Source organism: Silurus aristotelis (genome assembly GCF_946808225.1).
Source record: "Silurus aristotelis genome assembly, chromosome: 3".
NCBI classification, from domain to species: Eukaryota; Metazoa; Chordata; class Actinopteri; order Siluriformes; family Siluridae; genus Silurus; species Silurus aristotelis.
In genome coordinates, this window is record NC_139576.1 from 18,170,879 (window position 1) to 18,198,568 (window position 27,690).

The following is a 27,690-nucleotide window of genomic DNA, read 5'->3' on the forward strand; positions in this document are numbered from 1 at the left end:
CCATCATCAAATCTATCCTCACATCCTCCATAACGGTTTGGTTTGCTGCAGCTATAGCCAGAGACAAGGCTAAGCTGCAGCGTGTGATCCACTCTGCTGAGAAGGAGATCGGTTGCAGTCTCCCATCCCTCCAGCACCCGGATCGCAGCCGACCGGCCTCGTTCTGGAAACAAACTTTTTCAGTCCCTCCCCTCTGGCAAGAGGTTCCGTTCCATCAGGACCAGGACCTTACGCCACAAGAACAGTTTTTTCCCACTGCAGTCAGCCTGAAGGCACCCCCCTCTGATTCTGATTATTATGGTGAAACAGGTTTGTGCCCCTCAGTTTCATGAAAGCAAAATTATAATGCTACAGCATACAAAGAAATCATAGACAATTGTGTGTTTGAGGCAACATTTTGGGGAAGACATATTTTTGGCAACATAATGTATAATCTCATAAATTTCACATTCTAAATTTAGATGTTTAAGAGGTAAAGCTGTGTGGGTGCTTTAAACTAGATATTCACACAAATGCTGGGTGTTGAGGGGAAATAAATAACAACAGAGATGATGTTTTCATCAATGAAATGAATTAATTGGAGAGCACCATCTGTCAGGCTTCAAAAACAAGGAAAGCCCACAACATGGGTCGACTGTGAATGTAATGAGCTGGAAAATTGCTGTGGGCTAATTTGGCTATGTGAACAGCTTCATGAGGAGGGAGTTGGTGTAAGTGGGAGGGCAAGAAATGAAAAGAGGAAATCTACAAGCTTGGACTGGGTGGAATTCTCCCCAGATCACTTAATTTTCTTCCCCAGTCTTCAACACGGAGGTTTTTTCCCATGTACTGGCTTGGAACTTGTCCAGAAAGCAGAATATTACAGTGTGGAGGTCATGGCTGCATCAGGGAACATACTCAGTGCTCAGAAAGCAAACACAGCCCATAAGCCCTCAGGGACAAGTGTGTTTACGAATACTGCTTTGAGAGATTACTTTTGTGCAAAACTCAAAGAGTAGGAGTTAGCAGCATATAGGATGATGAAATGTCAAGAAATTAAGATGATACTCTACATGGTGATACTGTATTAAGGCTGATAAAAAAAAAAAAAAGGCCTGGTATAAAGATAATTGTCAGTAATTATGCCTAAAGCATACAATTACTACTATCAATCTTAAAAATTTGATATATTGTGATGTTGAAAAAAGATGGATCTTACCTCACGCACATACTCCTCCTGCTCTTCACGCAGTGTGAGCTCGATAAAGATCTGCTGAAGTTTCTCATTGCAGTAGTTGATGATGAACTGCTCAAAGCTGTTGTCCTGTGGGAAAAAAAAAAAACAGATACAGTGTAAAAGTCTGGCATTTAAAATGCGTTTGTACTGTGATATATCAGATGCACACAGCAGCCAAACTTTAAGCACAGCAATCCTTCTTAGTGATATAAAGACCACCTACGAATCAAAATTCACTGTACTTTAGCATCCTAGTCCTTTTTAACCATAACTTGTCTAATCTATCAATTTAAATAATAATTTAAATATATGACACCAAAATATAGTATACCACTTCAAATATCTCAATATGATCTCTTAGTAATATAGAAACAGTAGCTTAGTATTTATTATTAAAGGTTATAAAATAGCTGTGTTAGTCATGATTGATTTCTGCTACAGGTTAGATGATCAGGTTGGGATTTTGCTCATTTTTCCACAATACAAAAGACGCATTATCTCTTTTTTATGGAAGCAAACAAACCTATTGTATGTTAGATGAAAAAACACTAGTGTGCTTTGGCACCATGCAAAAGCTTCAAAACTAATTTAAAAGGCTGTATATGGTACACTGGAAAAACTCGGTCATCTCTTTGTTTAACTTGGCAGTACCACTTTACAGCTGGCCACCCTCTAAACGTAGCCTGTTGGCACCTCAGCCTAAAGCCAAGTAATGGTGAAAAATCGGGTTCAACAGCTGCTCTTACAAAATGTGTAATAGTAAAACAACTCCATAGCCATGTTATCTATCTATTCCTTGTATGGCATGGAATCACTGCAAACTTAGGGCTGTTTCAGCAACTCAGACACAGAGGTGTAACTTTACTACAGCCAATGCTGCAATAACAGGTACATACAGTACACCGAGACTGCCAACACTGCAGCTAAAGTTGCACCTCATGGATTGTCATGCACCTCTGCAGTATAAAAATAAAGCGAGAAAGGCTAAATTAAGCCTAGGATTAAAGGCTCTAATCACAGCAAGCACACTGCCACATCACATCCTCTGAGGAGTACTTACTACATCCTGTTGTCCCAGACACAAAAACAAACAACAATAACAACATTAAGGAGAAAGGAACACAGTCAGAAAGCAGGCAAATGTAATGGGAAAAAAATGCAAAAAAAAAAAAAGAGTGGTGAATTTTACGGACAGCTGAATATTATTGCCATATCGAGAGTTAAAACAAGCACAGTACTAACATCCTGCTAAATGCAAGCAAACCAATTAGTAGTGAACTGTTTTCTGTTAGACATAACAGTGTGTACTGTGTTTACTGTGTACAAAGAAACTGATGACAAGCATTTTCCAGAGAAGAATACTATAGAAAAAGATAATGTATTCCTTTGAAAAAAGAAACATAATGAATTTAAAATGTATTGTTTAGCGTTGTTTAATATGCTAGGGGTACTGTTTAAATAAGTGATTAAAGCTTTGTGATGATATTTCTTGATTAGAAATAAAAATAGGTTCTTTAGATTTCTTATGTCATACTTAATTAACCAGACAGGTCTTTCTTGTAGTTACTGCTCCCTTAGTTGACTCAACAAACAAGTCTGAACAGAAACAGTCTACAAGCAGATGACTCCTCCTGAATAAATCTTACCTCAAAGATCTCGAAACCATAAATATCTAGGACCCCCATAACCTTCTTCCGAGATTTGGTCTGAGCCTAAACATAATAGATAACAAGGTGTTATTCATTGTTAAGCAATAAAGATGATAAAATACTCAATGAAAAAAAACATTGGGTCCGTACCTTGATGCTTTCGTTTATTCGGTTAACCAACCAACTGAACATGCGACTATATAAGTTTTTGGCAAGTGCATCACGTGCATAATAGGCCTAGAACAAACAGATAATTTCCAGTTACATACTTAGGCTTTAATAATAACCATTCTTTCATTATTTTTATTGAAAAAGTCAAAGGTTAGAGACTATGTGGAGAATCTCAAGAGCTAGCTCTGAGCCCTGTTTGTGTAAGATCATCAGTCAACATGGCAGCTGTATTTAATTGAACTCTAGATGACGTTAAATTAATGGCACAGACAGAACTTCACTTGGCTAATGCAACTTAGGTTTTAATCACCGCAGGTTCTAATAGTAATATTAACACTCTATAAAGGTAAAAAAAAAAAAATGTTTAGAACTGAAATCAGTGCAATTTCCTGTTGTGTTTGTGTTATCTTGTTGAATGTTTGTAAAAAGAGAACTTGACCTTCAGAGTAATGCTCCACCTCTGTAGAGTGGCTTCTTACAAAACCAAAATTGTTCTTGGAACATGTAAGAGGTTTTCCAAATAGTATTTAAAATGTAAAAATAATATTAAAAAAAACAAGATTCTAATATTGTTTGTGGGCATTTCCATTGGTTATAGAGCCAAATTGATTTCAAGACCCAATATTAAAGGAATTATTCCACTACTGTAATAATGTGAAATAATATGTGGTAAATGAGGTGAGGTAAGCCAACCTGAGCAACATTAAGTGTTGTTGACACTTTCTCCATCTTAGCTTCCACAGTGCGAAAACTGAAGGCTCGTTCCAGCACCGACTGATCAATGCCCAAAAGTTCACACATCTCCTTCAGATCTGAGACAAGAACAATGCAGAGGAGTTACACACAGAACAGAAAGGCTAACCACATTGTTAAATATAACAGAAAAGAAAACAGTATTGAATGAAACTGTAAGGAAATCCTTACAGAGTTTATATTTAATGGCATTTGCATGTAATGCTTTTCTCAAATTCCATAGCAAATTGGAGCAAAATGGCCTCATGATTAGTCACAGTTGAGTTCTGTTGGGGTGGGATTTCTGTATACTGAGTGCAGAAAACCTAAAGCGAGAAACCTTTTAAGGAGTTGCATTGTGCGTTTGTGGATTTAGAGAAAGCGTACGACAGAGTGCCGAGATAAGAGTTGTGGTATTGTATGAGAGAAGAGGTGGTAAAGGTGGAGGAGTTCAGGTACCTGGGGTCAGCAGTGCAAAGTAATGGAGAGTGTGTTAAAGATGTGAAGTAAAGAGTGCAGGCAGGGTGGAGTGGGTGGAGAAGAGTGGCAGGAGTGATTTGTGATAGAAGGTTATCTGCAAGAGTGAAAGGGAAAGTTTATAGGACTGTGGTGAGACCTGCGATGTTGTGTGGTTTAGAGACAGTGGCATTGAGTAAAAGTCAGGAGGTGGAGCTGGAGGTAGCAGAGCTGAAGATGTTGATATTTTCATTGGGAGTGACGAACGATGAACAGGATTAAATAATTAGTTAATTAGAAGGACTGCACATGTAGGACGTTTTGGAGACAAAGTGAGAGGCCCAATTGCGATGGTTTGGACATGCGTAGAGGAGGGACATGGGGTATATCGGTATGAGAATGCTGAGGATGGCACCACCAGGAAGGAGGAAAAAAGAGGAAGGCCAAAGAGGAGGTTTATGGATGTGGTGAGGGAAGACATGTAGGTAGTTGGTTTGAAAGAGGCAGATGTAGAGGACAGGGGGATATGGGACGGATGATCCGCTGTGGCGACCCCTAATTGTTGCAGCCAGAAGATGATGAAGAAGAAGAAGAAGAAGAAGAAGAAGAAGAAGGCGGCTTGCATGATCAACTTTAAAAAGCTATGCTGGGTTCCACAATTAAACACTTCTAAATACAAAAAAAAATCTGTTTTTTCAACCTCCAAGCAAAATTCAATAGATGGCAGAAGAGTTTAGCCAGGTGTATTAATTTATTAGACATGGGTCTAGTTACCTCTACTACACACGGTTTGCTTCAAGCAAATAAAATTTTTCCTTAGATTTTTCTGCTTAACTTTCTTAATTTACACTAACCCCCTGGCAATAGTGAAAGCATAGTATAACCAAAGCTTTTTCACTGGTTATAATACGCACCGTTTTTGTCCTTTACCCGGCTCTCATCAAAGCCATTGACGCGTGACTCAGGCTTGAATTCAATATTGCCCAGCTTGAGCACAGCAGCCACCAGCTCAAGCACTGACTGCATCTCATCCTCCATGAAACCCACAATCTGCATGGCATTCTGGAAAAGATCAGGATAAATTCCCCAGTCACTACAGCTCAGATGAAGTTATGGAAGTTATGACAAAAGGGGATGGTTACTGTTTTCATCCATTAAATTTATGTCATAGGGATTTAAAATGCTACATGATAAATATTTTGGTACCTATACACAGATCCTCAGAGGTTTTAGAGGAATTCCTGAATGAAAGAAAGCATTTGACCAAATACTTTTAGAAACTAAATGTTTGTTTAATTCTACTGAAAGCATCCTTCAGTGAAATACAAAACCATAATTATATTACAAAGTAGAGCAGATTTTCACTGTAAAGAACAAATTTATACAGAGTGTTGATTGTCCACTTATGTCCTTATCCTAACTTACATGATATAAATAAACATTTCACAAAAATCACAAAGAAGCCTTCAGTAAATATAGCCAGTTACTTTTCTGTATATCTTCCATGTCATAATGTGAAGCAGAACAGAGTTGATGTAAAATTCATATTTTCTGCTGGGTGCATTTCATCCTGCCACAAAAGGAATCAGCTGGCATCATGTCAGTGATTCTCTCGTTAATACAGGTGACTGTGTTGATGAGGACAAGGCTGGAGATAAATCTGTCATGCTGATTTAGTAAGAATAACAGACTGGAAGCTTTAAATGGTGCATGAAATCATTGTTCTTTCTCTGTTAACAATAGATACCTGCAAGGAAACATGTGTGGTCATCACTGCTTTGCACAAAAAGGGATTCACAGGCAAGGATATTGCTGCTTGTAAGATTGCACCTAAATCAACCATTTGTTAGATCATCTAGAACTTTAGAGGGAGAGGTTTAATTGTTGTAATGAAGGCTTGCAGGGCACCCGAAAAAGTCCAGCAAGAACCAGGATCAGGGCACCACCAGTGCGGCGCTTGCTCAGGAATCGCAGCAGCCACGTGTGACTGCATCTGCATGTAATGTGAGGTGAAGACTTTTGGAGGATGGCCTGGTGTAAAGAAGGGCAGCAAAGAAGCCACTTCTCTCCAGGAAGAAACATCAAGGATAGACTGATATTCTGCAAAAGGTACAGGGATTGGACTGCTAAGGACTGGGTTAAAATAATTTTCTCTGATGAATCCCCTTTCCAATTAAAAAAAAAGTTCGTCCGGAGAAGAAAAGGTGAGCACTACCATAAGCCCTGTGCCATGCCAGCAGTAAAACATCAAGAGACCATTCATGTGTGGGGTTGCTTCTCAGCCAAAGGAGTGGGCTCACACAAGTTTGCCTAAGAACACACCCATGAATGATAAATGATACAAATACATCCTTCAAAAACAACTTCTCCCAAACACCCAAGAACAGTTTGGTGAAAGAACAATGCCAATTTACAATAAGTCAAAAGTGCTCCATAATTGGGTCCATGGCCAGGAAACTCAGCAGACCTCAAACACTTAGAGAACTTTTGTGGTCAATCCTCAAACACGGGCGGACAAACAAAAAGCCACATATTCCGACAAACTCCAAGCATTGATTATGCAAGAATGGGCTGCCATCAATCAGGATGTGTCTCAGAAGTTCATAGACAGCATGCTAGAGCGAATTGCAAAGGCCTTGACAAAGAAGGATCAAAAGATGCAAATATTGACTTTTCGCATTAACTTAATAGAATTGTCAATAAAAGCCTTTACCACTTATGAAAAGCATGTAATCATACTTCAGTATACTATAGTATCATCTGACAAAAAGATCATTAAAACACTGAAGCAACAGACTTCGAAAATTAATATTAGTGTCATTCTCAAAACTTCTGGCCACAACTGTACATCTTATCAAAATAAGTACAGTTGGAAGTTTTGAATTAGCCAAATGATTGGACACATCCAATTATTTTGTTTATTTCCATATGTCCAATTATTTGGATAAAGCACAAAAAAATTTTTAATTGTCCAATTATCACAAGGGTAAAATCTGCTAAACTATGTTATTTAAAAAATACATAACAGAGTTGGGATTTATTGTTCAGAACTGCACAGCAAAGTCTAGTGGTCACTAATAAAGATTAGTTCTGCGAGAAATCTCATGGAAAGTGGAGAACATCAAATTATTTGTGTCAAATAATGTCGTGTCAAGATTATCTTTCACCATTTTTATTATATCACCTGTTACTTAATGTATAGAATTAAACGGAAGAGGATGGAGAAGCTGGAAGACATTGTGAAGTATACACTTGTGATAATAAATGAAACATTCCTTCGTGTGAAGCTGCATATAATACTACCACTAACATACGTTATGAAGGTCCTCAAGCAGAGCTACCCACAGGTCATAAAAAAGGTCACTTGGATAAAAAAAATAAAATAAAAAATGACTTGATTTATGCCCAGAACAGAGTTACCCAGTCATTTCTTTATACATTTCTAAATAGCCAAATAGCCATGTTTATTCAGTATTGTGTACTGAAATAATAATATGATTTTACTGATATATTCTTACAACAAAAATGCGTTTATTTAGGTCTATAATTCTCATTATAGATAGCTATTATTACACCAGTTGAAAATCAAAATTTTAACTGAATCGTACTGGCAGTGGCTGTCCCACAGCCTTTGTGTGCCATACTGGGGCTAAACTATGTGTGACAACTATGACAGTTACTGGCAGCTAACTATTAGTAAATTAGCTCTCTATAGATTTCTCTCTTTCTTTTGTTGTCAAAATTAGTACAAAATGCAAATACTTGTATATGAACTCAAGCTTACAGCTCAGCAGTGTCTGCCCCTGTTGCCTGCTCAGTGCTCTAAACACTGCTGTAAATTGGTGAATTAAATAATATTTATATTTATAAATATTTCATACATATTATATAATATTTCAGAAGGATCTGATCACTAGTGAGAGGTATTTCACAGTCCAATTCCATATGTTGTCTCTTACTAACTGTACTTTGTGTAGCTGTATTCAGGTAAAGTTACAATTGGTTAATGTATCATGTACCTATTATTTATTAATAAGGTGATCTAGTGTTTATGATCTAGTGTGGTTGTGTGAACATGTTTGACTGAATAACTCACCCTAACAGTCCTGAAGTTTGTAGCATCATCAAGTCCATTGACTGTGGCGGAGTCGAGACTTAAATAATTATATTTGCTGAAGTCCCGGTCCAACTTTAGTTTTCCTAGGAAAACGAAAGAAACGTGTTATTTAGAAGTAGTTAGAATAAGCACTAAAATCTCAGATTTTCCACTGTAGTGACAAACACCCAATTCCCATTTACTTCCAATATTTAACACCCCACAAACAAACTTCTTGTCAGCTAGGATTACAAAAGCACACCTTCCCCAGGGTCCTATAGCCGTTTGATGTCTGAAATTAAAGCCCACTACATTGTTCTCATATAGTAAGAATGTCAACAATGGCCATGGTCCAGTTAAACAAGTAAGAACAATAGCTGCTGGCCCTGCTACTCCCTCTTTTATTAAATAAAAAAAAGAAAAAGAAAAGGTTTTTTAGCCTCAGCTCTGCATAACCCCATGTGTAAGAATGATGGTCATATGCTGTATGTCACAATCCTAAGAACAGAGATTGTACTGAGTGCGATTTCTTTTGTTTTCTCTTACTGAGTGTCTCATCTGATGCTCCAGATAACAGCTGGTAAAAGATGTGGAAGTTTCTCTCTCCTCTTGGCTGCTTTACAACACGAGATTTCTCCAAAAGATCTGAAGAAAGAATGCAATTAAACTTTGAAGGCACGAGAAGCAGTGGGATGTATTTTCATTCCACTGGACAGCGGAACATTCAATAAGGCAATACTGAGGTCTGAAGAACATGCAAGGTGTCTATTTCCCAGACAGACAAACAGTTGCATGCTCAAGTGTCTGCAGTGTACGTAGCCTTTCATTGTCTATTGTGTTTGCGCTGGAACAGGAAATCTCACAGGAGAGATCTATCTGAAAGAGTAGGAAATGTGCCTCACTACACACTAACTGCACTTCTTAGAGCCAAATAGTGCAGTCATAAGGTCTTCAATCTTAGTCTATTCTAGTCTGAACAAGAACATAGGTTTTGTCCCACTCCCTGAAATACATAAGAAGAATTAAGACAAATATCACCTATAGCAGAAGGCCTTAACATTTCACATTTACCTTTTCATATCATGAATGTTTAATATCGTGCCAATTTGTGTTGTAAATTGTACATGAAATGTACATTTATTTATAAGCAACACTCATTAGCTGATAAAAAAAAAATGCATGCAAACCTCACTTACAATTATTGCACACTTCATATGTATGAATATATTTACACTTTGTATTTGAGAAAATTATTGCTATCAAACACCAGACAGTAAACACTGTGTTGAGATTAAAACAATTTGTTAAGCTAGTGGATGGCAAATAACTACCATACAATACAAAGCTCAATATAAGCGATTCATTTTGAATGTGCTTCACACACAAACTGAAGAGAAGCAACAGTAAAGAAAAAAAGACGTTTTGATGGTTATTAAACTTTTTTGAAACAAAAAGAACCCTACCAACATACTTAATGTCCATTTAAGGCAATTCACTTTTTATACAAATCATTCCAATCAGAGTAAAGCAGACATGATCAACCAGAGAGACAGATATAAACAGGAGAGATACAAATATAAAAAGAACAAGCTTAAGCTGTGCCCATGAACTTTTAATGGAAAAGCACAAACACTATTTTATTGATCTTGTTCATGCTCTGTTTTTGCCAAACATGGACAGGGATATGCCATGTAATCGACAAATAAACTCCAACACAATCTATATTACAAAAGATCTATTACATCAGGGACACTACTGATTTTTTAAATAATGCTTGTAGAAATAAACAAAATACATAAGTGTGCACTCAGCAAATTCAGACTTAAAATCCTTTATTTCAGTTTGGATCTCTCATTAGACAGACACAGATAATTTATAGTTACTATAAAAACACAACAGTAGAGCAAAAGGTGGCATTTAGAATTGCATTAAAAAAAAGGTTGTATGGATACTGTATCCATGGCAGATAATCTGAGAATGTTTGCGTGTCAAACAGAATAAGAGGTGCAGGAAAGGCTGATCCAAGCCCAAGCTCTTTTTTTGAGCACACCCTGTATTTGTCTGTGTGTCCCAACCCACTAGTATAACTGCAGAAGGAGAACACACTTTGGGTGGCTTGCAGCAAGGCAGAGCTCCACTGCTGTTTGCCACAGCCATCACTATGACCACACAGCTGGATCTGAGAACTTTGCGGAAAAAAAGGCAGCTGCTCTAATAGACAGCGAGCCTCGATGGGGTACTGTTAAATGGGTCAACCCAATATCGATCCTGTAATTATACTTACAGTTACTGATGACGCCGCCCAATGGATCCCCTTTGAAGTCAAACTCGATGTCCATGTACTTGCCCTGTGGATAGAGGAGAAAAGATTTTAATTAAGCAATAAAAAACTATTAATACGTTAAAATAAAGGCCAACATATTTTAACTAGCATCTAATTTAGCCTTACATAGTCAAAATAAGATATGGAGGACCAGTTTATTCCTACCCTTTGATGAGATTAAACCAAGGCCTTTCATATTGCTTAGTGGCCAGCTAAACATGAAGAACCACACGTCTCCGCAGTGGCTTTTAAAGGTAGAATAAAGTAGAAGGCAGAGAAGCCATAGTAACTGTGAATTTAACTAAAAATGCAAGACTTCTACAAAAGAGCAAGTAAGAGAAATGCTTTCTCTCCCAGCTGAGTCTCTTAGGCTTATTCATAAAGTAGACAATACATTTTTGCTGAAATAAAAAAAAAATACCAGTGAGGAAAGAGTAAAAGTTTCTCTGTTCTAACTGAAAACTGAAAAAATAACAGTAAGCCTCCTGTCTGGAAGTGTCTTCCACGCCCTCTTTTTCCTCCCAGCCAATGATTCTTCAAAGCTACTGCTTAAATAACTGCAGCCAAATTCAATAAAACATTTTGCCAGCTATGGGAGTAACTGTTTTCCCCCCACTGTGCAGAAGATGACACATTATAGTACGAGTTAAATAAGCAGCTCTAGATCTCACAGCAGTAGCTAATGGGCTTGTAGAGTTCTTGCATAGAGCATGCAGTGACTCTGGAGCTCTGGACTAATTGAAGACGTCTGGTATCATGCAATGACATCAAGAAGGAATCTGAAAACAGCCCACAACGAACGCCAAACACCCCCCCCCCCCCCCTAAAACATGTAGCGAGCGTGAGAACACTCCTTCACAACTCCATGTCCCTTCAGATCTGCATGCTGAAATCTAATGTTTCTGTTCCCCCTCAGGATGGTCCTTTAAAATGCATTTACATGCTTTGGCAAAATCAACATTACAACACTAATATAACACAGATACAGTATTGCTAATAATACATTACCCTGAGTTGCCTTTTTGTGAAAGTTACTGGTATATTTATTCCTTTCTCCTCCTTACATTCATCAAGGACCACAACTAATATGGAGATTTACTCTCAGCAATCACTTAGCCATAAACCTTTATGTAATTTATATGCACTGAAAACACATACCACAGACACAGAAAAGATTGAAAAGGTAAAGCACATTTAAGCTCCCAGGTCCACTCATCAGGCAACATTCATCCACACATATATCCAGAACACAGGCACAGAACACAAGGTGCTGTGCCTTGATGGGAAACTTTTCCAGTGCAAGCTGTTTGGTGTATCGCTTTGAAACTAAGGAAAGTCTACAGGCACACCCAGTGAATGCTGATGCATACTTTCATACATCTTGATTTAGTTGACTGGAAAGTTACAACTAGTGTTTTATTGCATTTTGTGAATCATTATAGTAACTATGTGAAGAACAGTAGTGCCAAACATAACGTAGTGTGGATAAATAAGCAGAAGTATCTACAGAAAAAAAATTACCTATCAATTGTCTAGTATATAGTATAACAATAACAACCACAAAAAACATTTAAAGGAAAAAGAAACAGCAGTTTTGGCAGTGTATGTTACTAGAATAAAAAACTCAACATGAGCTTAATTTTATGTAAACGAAAGACACTTAGTGCAGTGATCCAGCAATAAAGAGCACTGCCAGAAAAAAGAGAGATAGACAGATACTCACAAATCGAGAGGAGTTGTCATTCCTCACAGTTTTGGCATTCCCAAAAGCTGCAAAAGGAAAAAGCATACCAAGTTAATTAAAAAGTGTAGGAAACAACCCTATGGGCAGCTATCTACACAATCTTTGTATGTTTTTTTTTTTTTTTTTTTTTTTTTGACTTTATGGACAGTGTTGTCATATTAACCTTTAATTAAACTTCTACGAGCATTATTAGTAAAGACTAATGTGTGAAAATTTACTGATTTATTTTTTTCAGACTTTGGAATATACTGCTTGAGTTCTGGCTGCACAGAGCATGTACAGGAGTGAGGCCATGGGGCAGGAAGTCTGCTGAGCCTCAGGAGTGGAGATCATTACAGCCAGCAGCTAAACTCTCACAGATGTGGAACTCGGCTGGGCACTTCATAGCTCATGGGCATTTCCTGTGCATGGCCCCACGTTAAAAACACACATTCCTGTCTGCGATCAGGCAACCGAGAGCTTTGTGCTTCATTAACAGTCAAAGACAGACAGCTGAAGGAGGAGAAATACAACAAAAAATGCAGCACAAAGAGTGCTTAGCACCCCTGTTTTTAAACGTGTTGAGAGCTAGGGGCATGGGTTTTAATCAGAAGAAAACTACTCACACAAATGTGCACATGGTAGAACGAATATTTGTGCAAGTATCAATTGTCTCTTTTAGCAGGTGAAATCTCCCAAGGTTCTGTTACTATTATTAGTGTTTAAGGTTGACAGATGTTTTTTTCCAGAAGACTTTGACTTGTCAGGCAAACTACAGTTAAAACAAACTGTTAAATACTTTAAAAACTACTTTGCTTTTAATATTTTGTTACATAATGTTACAACTGTTACATAAAAGCAACATTAAATCAAAATTACTCTTCATGTCATATATAATATTTCTTTAAAAGTGTAGCATTATAGTAGAAACTCCAGTCTTTCATATTAGTTTTTAGTTTTATATTCAGTATGTTTTAATTCAAATAATATATTATAGATAAAGATAAAGATATAAATGAAAATGATGAGGTGAAGGTAACAGAGCCTTACACATACATACCCTCTAGCACAGGATTGGATTGCAACAGCTGCTCTTTCACCTTGTTCACCTCCTGGCCCTTCCCACACACAGCAGCCACATATGACATCACCAGCTTGCTTGCCTCTGCAATACATAGTACAACAAGTGAGGTCAGAGGTCTCACTCTTCCAGATGAGACAAGCCACACCCTAAAATCCCCCTTACATCATTTTGGTAAGCTCAGCCTTCCCACCCCATCCTGATTTACTACAGACACACATACATCCTTCTCACACACAAAAACAAGTTCACCCTTTTCGAACCACATTTAATATTATACTAATAAAATGACAATCATTAAACTGGTGCCAGGCCAAATCTCAAACCCTCCAGACTCTCATGTAATTAATCCAGTGTGCAAAGTTAATTACTTTTTGTCGATATTTTGCTATGTTTGCACTTAAGATAAAACTGTAAAAAAAGAGCTGGTATGAGAATCTGCCTGGGCATGAAGAGTATTAAAAAAAAAAAAATTCTAAGTTTAGAGATTGTCAGTGCAGATCATTAAAAAGGAATTTGGGAATCCATAGGATTTTTTCCATGCAAGAATACATTAAAATTATTTATGTGGAGAAAATAGCTGAAGCTCATTAAAAAAAAAAAAAAAGAAAAAAAGGGAAACAGCTAAGAGCGAAAAGGAGAACATCAGAAGACTGATATATACGAAACAGCTGGCCAAGTAAGCAGTATCTATATAAAAAAATGCAATAGACAGTTTAAATAATACAAAGAATAACGCTTTATCCTAAATTACATTACAGGTTTTGCATGACAGACTTGTTGTAGCTCATGACCATAGATTATAGTGTGGTAAGAAGATATTAATAACAAAATAGCCTCAACAAAATAAAAAAGTGTAAACTTGTATACCTAGTGTATAGGACGCTAGCAAATTTAAAGGATAACCCTGTAATAGTTGGTTGAGAGTAAACAACATATCATGTAGTCTAGCATTTTTTATTTTTTTGCAGTTTTAGACTGACCATTGTGTTCAATACAGTGAGGCACACAAAAAACCTAATACAATTAACAAGGTTGCCATGTTTCCAGAGAAACTACATCTCCAGAACCACGCAACAGACCAGAAAGTATTCCAGAAAATTGGGGAAATGGAATAGAAAAAATAATTTTCTCTTTGTCAGCCTTTTTTGTGAGAAACAAGGTTATAATGTTGTATAGACGTTATGATGTATAGACATTAACCCTTTTTCTCCCACTTTTAATATTTTTCAATAGTTAGATTCTGGACAACAAAGACACTTTTCCTTGAAAGTAATGCACATGGACGTATTTTTTATTTTTTTTATTCAATTCTATAAAACCTCATGGTGGTGCCAACTTTTTCATTAAGCTAACGTGGCAACCCTGTTATTAACTGTTCCTACTCTACTCCTCCCTCTAATATGGAGCACCAGGATTCCTGCATGACAGGATTCCGGCCTCTCTAAGCAGTTTCTGTTTAAGTCGTCTAAATGCAATGATAATATAATGAAGCTTGTGTGAGCATGCTGCATAACAATTGAATATCAATAATCTATCAAATAACATCTATTTAAATCTCTTTATTCACAGTTCACAACTTAAAAAATTTCATAGAGTCGATATTCTTAAACATTTTTATCAGCATTTGAACTACACAAATAATAAAGCATTTCCGAAAATCCCCAAATAATGTCAGTGCTTGTTTACTGGAGAACTTGCATTCTCTAACTAATCCAATGTGTTTTGAAAAGGTAATTTAATATAATAAACAATAATGCTTGCAAATAGAGCATGCAATTTCAAGTTAATTTTATATACAAAACAGTTAGATTGGTTATGGATTATGCTTCATATTGACACCAGGCATGTGAAGAAATAGATCTGAAAATGCTGACATAATTCTCAACAGCTCTCTAGCAAACCCAAGCAAAGCTTAGCTGATTCAGCACTGGAGTGACAGGCTAAAGTGGAGCACATTCACACTGAGAGGAGACCTCAGCATAACCTCATTCACCCTTTAAAGCCGTTCTTGAGACCTGGCAGACTGCTGTATAACATGGCTCAACAAGCACGCAACAATTGAAGACCTGCAGGAAGAGCCTATATTTCACCAGAACTATCATTAGTTTGAAAAAACAAATGAACTCAAGAAGTTTATGACTAGTGAGTGATTAGGCATTGTAAACACAGACAGACATACAAGCCCTGGCATTTAGGCGAGTGTGAGATGGACATCATGTGTAAAAAGTGCTACACATATTCATAATTCTGCTTTGTTTGATGCTATACTACACATGGCAAACATTTACAGCTCTTTATCTGATTCCAAAAATGATGTTGACAAAATTCATCACATGAAAAAGCACAAAGAATACAAACATAAAATACACATAATCCCAGCATGCTTCGCCAGAAGACAATTCCATTCTTCAAAGTAAATCTTGTATCGTTGTACATCAAAAACTATGCACATTAGCCTTACCAGTCTTTCCTGCACCACTTTCTCCAGTAATGAGGATGCACTGGTCCTTATCTTGATCACGAAGAGAACGATATGCTTCATCTGCCAGAGCATAACTGAAATACAAAATATAAAAAAATATAAGATATAAAGAGTCAACAACAAGTGATGTATGACAGCAAAGTCGTAAATATATAAAAAATACAAAACTGTACCCTGAAATGCATGCAATAATTTAAAGCTCACATTTAAGCTTTGAATTGCAATAATTTAAAGCTCACATTCCCAAACACATAGAAAATCTTTCTTTATCCCCTTTACATGTGTGAGAGGACAGGAAATGCATGGTTTCGAGTGGTTGTGCATGCCACATGTCAGCTAAACAAAAGCACATTGCAATCCTGGACAGAATTAAGTCACATCTGCATAAGAATCAACAAATGTGTTGAGATGGCATTTTGCTTTACTGGTGTTTTTCTCATGATACATGATAAAGTTTTCAAAAGGTTCTCAATTTTCAAACTCTCAGATGGTCTATTACACTTTGTAGAAGTTTCCACAGAAAAATGGTTCATACTCTTCTGCCCTAAGGAGGCAATAAGATGATTGTGATTGATGTGCCTGCCTTTAATTGTATTAATAAAATGCCACTGGTATGGTAGACAGGAGCTCTGAGATAATGGAGAAAGCATACAAGATGACGTCAGATCTAATAATCACCATGGGACTCGAACGCCTCACGTTCTGTGTCGAGACCATTTTATTTCACTTCTAAAATGCCGCAACACTTTAATCTGCTCAGCCAGAGAGCTAACTCGCTCAGTTTCCCTCTGTCTGTACTTTTCTACAATCATTATTCTGGAATGTTCCAGAACCACCACTAATAATAGCTCTGATTGTGAGGGAAATGTTGCATGTAGTTTCCCCTTCTGTAAAACATTTAAAAACGCAGGAGACGCAAGTCTGCAGGGAATTCTGTTCTGCCTGGATATATGATATATACACACTCAACTCTAGTTGACGCCAATGAAAAGTAAAAATTAAATGAAGTAATTTCAACAAGTAAAAAGATAAGGCATTTCCAGTCACGTTTGACAAGAACATTTGAGGCAGATTTTCTATATTCTCATGTTTGCCTACAGTATGTAGACTGTCCTTTTTAACTTTTAGTTCCGGGTCCAAAATCCACAAAAACAACTCACAAAAAGTAAAAACAAGCCCAAAGCATCAAGTCACTCATTGTACAGCGTGTATGGATGCTTGACATGCAGTCTCTATTTTTCAATGAACCCAGCAATGGCTTTTCTTCCATAAAAGCTAGATTATGTCCCCATCTGACCACAACACATGATTCCACCAGCTTTGTTGATGTCTTGTGAGGATCAGGCACTGCAGTTTGTGGGCTCTGGAAATACTTATTTCATGCAACACCTCCAATCAGATCTGTACAATGCATTTTATAGGTTATTTTTTAAAACTGACAAGTACAATGCAAATGAATTTGTAAAAAGCAGGACTCACTCAATAAAAAAATCTATTTAAAAACCCACATCATTCTCAGACTCTTTGTTTGCCTGCCTGAACTTCTGACTAAACTAAAATTATATAACCACTACAAAGTTTGGGGCCTTTATATAACTTTTACATGCATAATAGCTCTGGTACCAACACTGACAAAGAAAAAAATGAAGGAATCTAAGATGAACAAATTATAAGAAGGAATAAATGTTATTCCTCATCATTAATCATAATCACAAGAATAGCATTGTGCTTCTCAAGCAGACTCTTGCAGAGAAAGCCTAAGTGGTCCTAAGTGCAAAAGGGTTATCCACCCATGCTTTGTACAGAAAAGAAAGCAAAAACTATACATGGCAATAGTAAAGGGTGAAGGCTTGGCACATGTGGAAATAGGCACATAGAAGAGAGAAAGAGAGAAGGTGACAGAGGGACATTGGGCATTACATCATGGAAGAAATGTGCAGAGTCTAGAGAACAGATGTTTTTGCTTTGTGGATAAATGTGGAAGCACAACACAAGACATACAAAAGAGGACAATAGCAGAATTACCCCAAACTTCAGTGGGGAAGCAGCATAGCGGGGAGGGGCAGAAGGCATTGTAACTCTGGTTATCATGATGAATTTGAAAGCATTCAATCTGAATATGAAAAGAGCCTTAATTGTGTCACATGCATACTGGGAGCTTTTTTTGTGTGGTGTCTAATCACCAAAAAAAAAAAGTGTGTGTGTGTGTGTGTGTGTGTGTGTGTGTGTGTGTGTGTGTATGTGTGTGTGATGGAGTGGGGTGGAGAGATAGTTGTCACAGGACAAAAATTTAAATGAATGTGGGATTGTAAATGGGATTTTTTTAAATAAATGTGCATTAATTTATATCTTCTAACAGGTTGCTACTGTGCAAAGTCTAGCACAGTGGTCCCTAACCCCCATTTTTTTCAGTTTTATTTTTTATCTAAATCTGAACGATGTTTTATTTTGAAAAAATTACCAGATTCTCACTCTTGATGCATGTCAAAATGCTTGCCTCGGTCGCTAACACACAATACATTACTGCTAAATTAAAACCCCCAAGCTAACAAAATGAACAAAAAACACAGCGGATTCACGTTTATTGTTATATTTAAAAAATACCAGTTTTTATGCCGCTCGTATCACTTTATTTTGTTGTATTTATCCGCCACACCTTAAAGGCCGGTCCGTGAAAAAATTGTCTGACGTTAAACCGGTCCGTGGCACAAAAAAGTTTGGGGACCGCTGGTCTAGCAAGAAGAACGTAAAAGCAACATCAAAGCATGCAGTTGGTAAGGCCATGCCCTAAGTCCTCCACATCTGACCAGAAGCTGAAAGAAGATTTTAGTGTGGAGGATGGGAAGGTGCCTGGCACACCCACCAGCACTAGTTTGCAGTAGAATGACCTGCAATTTTAGTTTCCTTGTGGCAGGGTTGAGGCAAAAAGCCACAACATGATTCAATGTTCAAAATAGCGTGTTCTTCCACTGGTAGCCTTGAGAAGCAGAATCACCCTAGATAAACTTCCATATGGAGAATACAGCAAAGATCCTTAGTGTCAGAACCAGTTCAAAAAGGTTATGTTCAAATTAAGGAAATGTGGGTCAATATTGTAGGGCCATACACAGTGAAAGGATCTGAGGGGAGAACTTGGACAGCAATCACAACAGCCAGGTCCAACCCCAGGAAAGCTAGCTGGGCTTATTTTATTAATAATTTATTGGTTTACCACCTGCAAATGGTGAGCTGAGATTTGGTGTAATGTTATTACCACATTACCATGCCCCACTGGGGATCCCTAGGGTGAGCTTGAATCTGTGGCAATAGATAAAGAAGTTGGTGCTTGAGTTAATTAATAAATGCTGTACACAAGTGAAGCAGGACTAACATCTGTAAACCTGGTTAAACACATTTCCAGCAAAGTCCAGAATTTGCCCAACTAAGGAAACCTATACCTAGCAGCCTAATAGTTACAAAAAGTAGATTGACCATAGGGCAAGGAACTCATAAATCATTCCTCTGCAGCCTTGACTTTTGTTTCCTTATCTCTACTGTAATTGGATTAGACATCACCATCAGCTAGACATGCTCGTAAGGGTCTATAAAACCTGGCCTATGAGATGCACCAACAGACCTTCCAGTATACCTTTTGACCTTGATGTCATTAAGGATTTCCCACCATTACAGGACACAGAACCATGCAGAGGACACAATATATGGACTTTCTCCAGCTTTCTGATTCTAGGCTTACAATGTAATTTGTGATGATACTGTGTACAATACATGTTTGTAGGACTATTCACATGCAAATGCACACCTTTGTTTAAAAACAAAAATCATAAAACCAGTGCCAGAATACAGCACTGTATGGAAGCCTGCAACTTGTTAAATGTTTGGTGATGAAGTAATGGCACAATGCTTTGACACAATAGAATTGTTGGACACAAGGAGCTTTGCCCAGACTTCTGTACTTATGTACTGTAGGATTTCCGTATTCTCTATTCAATGGGCTGAAGTGGAAATGGAGGCGTTTCTTCTGAGATGATCAGGCGGCATTGGGAACACAATCTTTTATAGCAGACAATGGGCTGCAAATGCCTTACAAGACCAAAAGGTTCAAAACACACAGGTGCAATCAGCCAGGTGCTAATCCTGTCAGCTGTTTCCTACTTTAGGACTGCATGCATTTTGTATACTTTGTATATAAAGGCCTTGAGGAGGTCTGATGTGGCATTATGATGCAAACATCCACATTATTTAATCACATCCAATAGGACCCTAAAACAACAACACATACTCTGCCTTATTTGCAAGAAACATGTACTTACATCACAGCTGGTAAGGTTTTACACTTAAACTTAAAAACAATGACAATATGTGAGACTTGTCAATTTGAGGAAAGCCCCTAGTTCCAAAAAACACACAACCATCCTGTGCACACAGAGATCATCAGGAAGAGGAAAGCATGAAGCAGGCTTTTTTTTAGCCTCTACACACTTGTTGGCTACAGTTTTCCTCTGTCTACTCTGAGTCAGCTTTCCTGACTAAGGATGGAGATTGAGAGCTGCAACCTGGGTGACCTGAGTGTGTATAGTTAGTCAACTGACCCTGAATCAAAGCTATACACAGAATGACACACAGTCAGTACCAGGTACTTAAGTGGTGGCTGGCCAAATACACCTCCAAATTAAAGGCGTAGGATTGTATGGGCTTGGGTTTTTTTTTTTCTTTCATAAAGGCAGTACTAAAATAAGTTCTCTAAATAGAGGGGGTTGGCCAGCCTACTATGTCTGGTGCAAAGCATCGGTGTCTAAAACAAGTCCTGAATTGACAGGATAAACAAAAAAATCTAATAAAAATTTGCAAATGTTCTGTTACATTCACAAAGAAAATGGCACCCACATGCACCAAAACTCCTTTAGGCTGGGTAGGTAAGGATGGAAAAGGCAAAAGGAAGCACAACGAGAACACTTTGTAATTCAATCCAACATTAGAGACTCGTTTCTAATCATAACACACCACTCAAGTATACCAAATATCCCTGGGGCCCAAAGGGACAATCCTTTGTGTGTTCTTATGCCCTGCTGCTCTACAGAATATCTTTCCTAAAATTCTATTAGGTTTTTAAGCAGACCAGATTGCTTTATAGATGTGAGAAACGACCCTAGATTACAAAGCTGACAGAGCGCACACACACACACACACACACACACACACACACACACACACACACACACACACACACACACACACACACACACACACACACACACAAAGGATGCATTTAGGCAAATGGGACAAATATACAAAAATAGTACATCACTTTACATCTCTCTGAGGGGAGGCATGACCTAAAGGTAACCTTTTTTGGCTCGAGTACTGATGGGCATGAGACCAGTATCTGCTAGAATACAGTTGAAGCTATTGTAGCTCATGCTACAGGAAGGCCAATCCATACGAAGCAATGCTTGTTTATTCAAACCCTCAACAGGAAGTGAGGGAATAGAATAGGTGACTAGACAGGGACTGGCTAAACACTACCTTTGCTTGGCAAAAATAATAATAATATTTTATATATATATATATATATATATATATATATATATATATATATATATATATATATATATATATATATATATATATATATATATATATATATAAAATAATAAAACAAATTTGTTGCCTCTTAAATGCGTTAGGGCTGAGAACGGCTAACTAATGTAGCAGAGACACTCTAAAAACTAAAAGAATTGCCAGAAAGGTTTGTTTATCATTTCTAATAAGCTTGCATATCTGTTCTTTAAACAGTCAGTTTAACTTTAAAGTCAGTACAGAAACACTGAGAAACCAGCAAAGTTAATGAAGAGGAATGTAAGCAATGAAAAAAATCTTCACACTGGCTAAAGTCAAGTTCAAGACATTTGAACTCTTTAATCATAAATCCAAATATGGGTGTCAAAATCTGATCAGAAACCTGATCACATTTTAATACATAGCAGTGATTGGGGTAAATAATGAATAAATGTGTAAGTAAAAATAAAGACTTGAAGCATGCATATACCAACTATTGACCTAGGTATTTGTGGTTCATCTTGGCATATGAGATTAGTTTTACATAGCTCATATGAACTAATTCTTGAGAACGCTGAGAACAATGAGAGGGTACTTTCCAGTCACTTCATAAGAATTTCCCTCACTGCATCTCCTGGGACAACACATGTGAAAACCAGGCCAGTGTTCCTTTAGCTGTTATCCCTCCATCCTATTTAAATTCAACTATAGACTGGCTAATATGGAAACAAATGATTTGTTTTGTGTAGGACCATTTTGATTTCATATGTAGAAAAAGTGACTGGTGGGTGGCCATACTTTGATAAAAAGAAATGCCGCAGCCATTATCTAGCTGGCTGAAAGTACAATCTGCCAACGCACAAGGTCCAGAGATCAGCTCTCAACTGCCTGCACGAACCACTGATTGAGAAGATGACACACGGCTTCACAAGTTAGCAACAGCTTTTTAACTTTTTTATTTTCAACAATTTAATAATAAAAAAGTTGCACTCTTTTGTACAAGACACCTTAAACAATAACTTTAGTGGATTGATCAGACTGTCAGTGAAGACAGTGAAGCAGAAATGTCACAGGCTTGTGCCTGCAGTCATTTACAGGAAGAAGCTAGCCAATAAAACCTTGTTGGATCAAAAGATTCTGAGAAAGCAAACAACTATAGCAACTGTGTAAACAAACAGATGATAGAAAGAGTGCAGTTCCTTATTGCCTCAGCTGCCTCTGGCCAACTTTCACAAGCAACTGATCACCACTATATGACATTGTAGCTGAGGCTACTTTATCACATCAAGCAGCATAAATGGTGTTGTTCCAAGATCAGTGCAATCAGAGTCTTTGACCTTTGCCCAGTAGGCAGCAGTATAATGTAAGCTAATAACTGTTTGCTGATCCATGCACAGATACAGGTGTCTCATGAAGTAAGGTAATGTAACAGGTTTACCACTACTTTGCAAGTGTAAAGGTGACAAAAAGACAAACAAACCAGAACATACATGGAACAACAAATACTGCTTTACCAGTAGAAGAGATCAGAGTGAGTAGGTTTCAATGAAACTGTTTTTACTTCTTAAAAAAAGAAGAAGAAATGACCTAGTCAGGCCAACCAAGTTTTCGTTCTAAGTATTTAAGTCTGCTCTTGTGATAGAGCGACACACATTTGGTCTGGCCTACTCTTTCTATGAAGCTTGTCTGTGTAACACATGCATGTGAGATGTGGCTGTCAGGAACCAAATACAAAGTTTAAACAAGCACAAACAAACACACACGGACAAACACGCACACGCACGGTTCTCTAGGACTTCTCTCTGACCCTATAATGAAAGCATTTAATTGTAGTGTAAATGTATAGTAGTTTATTTGTATCTGTATCTGCAGATATATGAAGTCTCTATATATATATATGAAGTCTAAAAAACTCAATAATGAACATAATCACATTGCTAATAGTAAAGAGGACATCCAAATCTGTAACAGAAAATGCTGTCAACCTTATAACACTTCACAGACCTCACTTTGAGAACAACTAGCAGAAATAAAATCCACACACCTCCTTTGTTATTTTTCTTAATAAATATCTGTAAAGGCTGCAATTTGCCTGCCCACAGGACTCCATTAAGGAAGGACTGAACAGAAAACCCCTATAGTCAAATGAGGAAAGCTTGCTTAAACAAATTCACATAGTCATTTGCTTATCTCCTACAGTATCAGTTCACCATGTAGTATGTAGTGAAGCATCAATCAAGGAAAATACTAACAACCCTAATTCTCTATTTGAAGTTGTTTGAGCTGAAATGAATGATAAATTACTTTGCATAGCCTGGTTAAGTGTGGAAAACAGAGAGAGGAAGAGTATAGTATGCCAACCGATGGTCTTAAAATCCCCAGGTGTTGTGCAGCCAGCTATGCCGCTCACAACTCAAAAAGTCTACATGTCTAGATGGGAAGCAGAAACAGTTTAATGCCTGCCTTTGATCTGCTGCTGAATGAACATTGTTCAACTTACCTCTGGGTCAAAACAGAAACTTTCTGATGTCATTCATTCATTCATTTTCTCCCACTTATCCGTAATTCGGGTCGCGGGGGCAGCAGTCTAAGCAGGCCCCCGCCTTCGACTGCTGCCCAATCCTCACAGCACCGTCCCTTACGGTCCCTCCTGCAGGTGGTGAGCCCACGGGAAGGCGGCCCCACGTCACTCCGACGTCACGGACCTTGATATTTCCCTCGTAAGGGACCTGATGTGTCAACTTAAAATGGTGAAATGTTCATGCCAATGGTGAATATAAACTGACTATTCTAAGTGGCATTACATTTTGTGTTGTTAACTTTGACCAGTTAAACTGCTAATACAGATTCTCTACACTGCAAACTACAAAATTTAACAGAGGATGATGCAAACATTTCAGGGGAAAAAAAATTTAAGGTTAAGACAGATTTCAAACCCCAATGCTGCCACTGATGTAGGACTGACTGGTTCATCAGCAGGGTGTGTTCTCCAGATACACAAAGCCCAAGTGATGCTCAAAATCGGTATATTGGGAAAGAGAGGGGATGAGAGTGCACCCGTGTCCCATTACATTGTTACAAACACTGTAATACAAGACAGCCCCAGAGACCTGCCCCTATCCAGAACAATCTGGGCATATTGTTCAAGAAGCACCAACCACCTCCACCATAACTCTCATCTCATCTCATCTCAGATTCATTCCAACATTCATGTATGGTGGATTTGACTAATAAAAAAATTATGTAAATGTTTAATAGTGTGAAAGCCTGTTTTGGGGCATAAGGATTAACAGAACTGGACACACTGGCTACAGTTAACGCTCTTCTGTGAGCAGACACAATTGGTCCTAATAGCCCAGGAGACCAGCTGCACGATTTTTATGTATTCTCTGTAGGCCTGGCTTTAACGGGTAGCAGGTGTGCGTAGGCCCCTAAGACACGGCTAAACCCAGTGGGACAAAAAGAGAGGTTCATGATTGCAGATGAGCATTAGGAATGAGACTGACTATATTGACAATGCTCAGTCAGCACCTGTCTAATTCATTTGAAGTATATAAACAGTACTCTATACTTATTCTACATCCGTATTAATTTGTAATTGTGAAGACAGGGAAAATAACACTGCAAACATTATAGATAAATAAAATAAAAACATAAACTGTTAAGAGAAACAAATCCTGGCATCTGAACATTTGTTTACTTAAAGTAATTTTAATGAATTGGTAAAATAAATCCAACAATTTAAAGGTATTTTCATTTTTAGCAAACAGTTGAATGAATAATTAAAACATTTTATGAACGGTCAAGTCAAGAGACAAGAAGTAGTAGTTTAACATTAGGACCGCATGTTATGTGATTATGAATAATCTGTAAATTCTCACAAATACAATGTTACAAATAGATGATCTAGGTTCTGACAGACATTAGTGATTTAAATATTAATTTTTAAGAAATTCTACTATACTCAATAACAACATTTACTCACATTTATATAAAAACATATGGTTGAAAGAAATCTAAAGCTGTCAACATTCTGTCATCATATTACTGATACTTTTCTGTAATGCTAATGCTATTACAAACATTTCCTAATGATGAATGATGTGTCCAGGACCAGTATATTATGCAACTCTACATTCAGGTGCTCAATCATACATTAAATATGCAGATAAAACCAACAGCTTCATTTGTCTATAACAATGTGGTTTAACAGAATAAAATATGGCTACAACTATGGTTGGGTAAACACTGTGCTCAGTGCTCTAACAGTGTGTAATATTTATATGTATATTTTAATATTTATATTATTATTATATTCATACTGATAACTAATACTTTCCAGGTTTTACTGTAAACTATATAAGATTTTATTACCAAAAACAGTCTAAATGATGAGGTCCTGTGTTCAATAAAATAAAATGCTCAATGTGCCAGACACTGGACATCACAAACATCCTCGGCTGAGAAATAATTACTCACTGTATTTACAAACCAGTATCACCAGCATCACAAAATAAACAAAGAAAAAAAAAAATAAAAACTGTTTACTACAGGGTAAAGCATACCAAGTGGGGTATTCACTATTGACAGTGCTGCCTGCTTCACCAAGGAGTGACAATGTATGCAAATGCGTTCACACTCAGCTGGTATTACCTCACCACATGAGCATGGCCACAAAAACCCAGTGTCAGCAATGCAGTGTGTCTCTTTCCAGATTATTCTGAATAAGAGCATAGACAGGGGGGTTGGAAATGCAAACAATATGGCAAGATAAAAAAATTTAAGGGAAACAATTGCTCAAATATGTATGTGTAATGTGTAACCATGCAAAGCCTATTGTCCTATATGTCCTATTCATGATGTTCATGTTTTTGTCTGCTTGACAGGACCATACGAATTTGTGCATCTTGTATTAGAGCATTTAAAATTTGGTGCACTGGACATTTAACATGGCACCTCATCGCAAAAGAAATGCTCTCCACATGGCCTATGCTATAAGAAGATTGGTAACACCCTGAAACTGAGCTACAGTGATGTGAACAGGGTCAGTCAAAGTATGAGAGCAACAATCCACAGCTGGAACACAAGACAGCACAGATCCTACACAGTGACTGAGGCTCAAAGCTGATACATTAATAATAAGCATGACTAATTACAGGCACACTGTAAGTGGAATTCTGGATGTGATTAAAGGGAGTTTATGACAGTACCCTCTTGTAATTAAATCATCTTTGGGTGTCAGTATGAAAAAAACTGACCACTCTACTCCCTTCTTTATGAAAACACTAGTAAAATGAGGAGTTGTTATCACGACTGTGGCTTTACATGCCTTCTCATTAAGTTTGTGATTAAAGAAACATTGCAGGTCCTCAGGCATGTTGCTATGTGACAATATGGGACTTTAGATACCCCAGAGATACACCTGTACAATACTGGTGGTGCTATGACAGCAGATCAACACAGGTCAAAAACAAGGTGTAAGGTGAGATTATTATTATTATTATTATTACTACTATTATTATTCACATTTTAAAGTAAATATAACCTATACAAAATGCATGTTATCATAAACAGATTCATGAAACACCTTGCTCTTAGTGCTTGTATGATCAGAGATTTTGCTAAGCTAGGTAAATATTTAGCCATCATTTAATCTGTTTTACTCTGTGGATGACCTTTGTAAGCAGCAATGTGGCAAATGTTTGCAGTGCTACAGCATGGAAAGCCCTGTTAAATCCCAAATAGATGAGTAAATCTTAAAGATTTCATCACGATACATAGCTGGAAAGTCATATTTTTATGACTTCCTCTCTTTCCTGTTTACATATTCTCACATTCTCTCCTAATGAACTTTGTGGAGCATAGATGTGCTAAAGGGCCAAAAAGTGTCTTGTGGATAGATTAACAGGATGTGACATCTTCAGGACTCATATTTAACCACTGCTTTAAGATTTGTTGAGCTTTTAGTCTTTTAAGTCTCACACAACTTAAAATATATATATATATTTTTATATATACTGTGTTAGCATAGTAATGCTAGAATGTTGGACAGTCCTCCATTTTATTAGCACTATAAATAACCCTCATGTTTAGACAGTACATTCCTTTACAGAAACTTGTGGGATGGTTTACATTGTATTTAGGAAAAATGTATCGTCAGGTCGTCTGATTGGAACATTCAGATCAAATCGACTATATGTAA

General features: G+C 37.4%; 1 protein-coding gene across 5 annotated transcripts in view; it reads right to left on the bottom strand.

The window, feature by feature from the left end:
- Window positions 1–27,690, bottom strand: part of myo1b (myosin IB) — a 53,865-nt gene that overhangs the window by 13,700 nt on the left and 12,475 nt on the right. For all 5 annotated transcript variants that reach the window (XM_083536399.1, XM_083536400.1, XM_083536401.1 and 2 more), the window contains exons 4-14: window positions 15,912–16,006; window positions 13,427–13,531; window positions 12,367–12,413; window positions 10,605–10,668; window positions 8,867–8,965; window positions 8,321–8,424; window positions 5,139–5,286; window positions 3,730–3,848; window positions 3,016–3,102; window positions 2,863–2,928; window positions 1,199–1,303 (exon numbers count right to left, since the gene is read on the bottom strand). In XM_083536399.1, coding sequence (XP_083392525.1) covers window positions 1,199–1,303; window positions 2,863–2,928; window positions 3,016–3,102; window positions 3,730–3,848; window positions 5,139–5,286; window positions 8,321–8,424; window positions 8,867–8,965; window positions 10,605–10,668; window positions 12,367–12,413; window positions 13,427–13,531; window positions 15,912–16,006 — 1,039 coding nt within the window. The remainder of the gene's footprint in view (window positions 1–1,198; window positions 1,304–2,862; window positions 2,929–3,015; window positions 3,103–3,729; window positions 3,849–5,138; window positions 5,287–8,320; window positions 8,425–8,866; window positions 8,966–10,604; window positions 10,669–12,366; window positions 12,414–13,426; window positions 13,532–15,911; window positions 16,007–27,690) is intronic.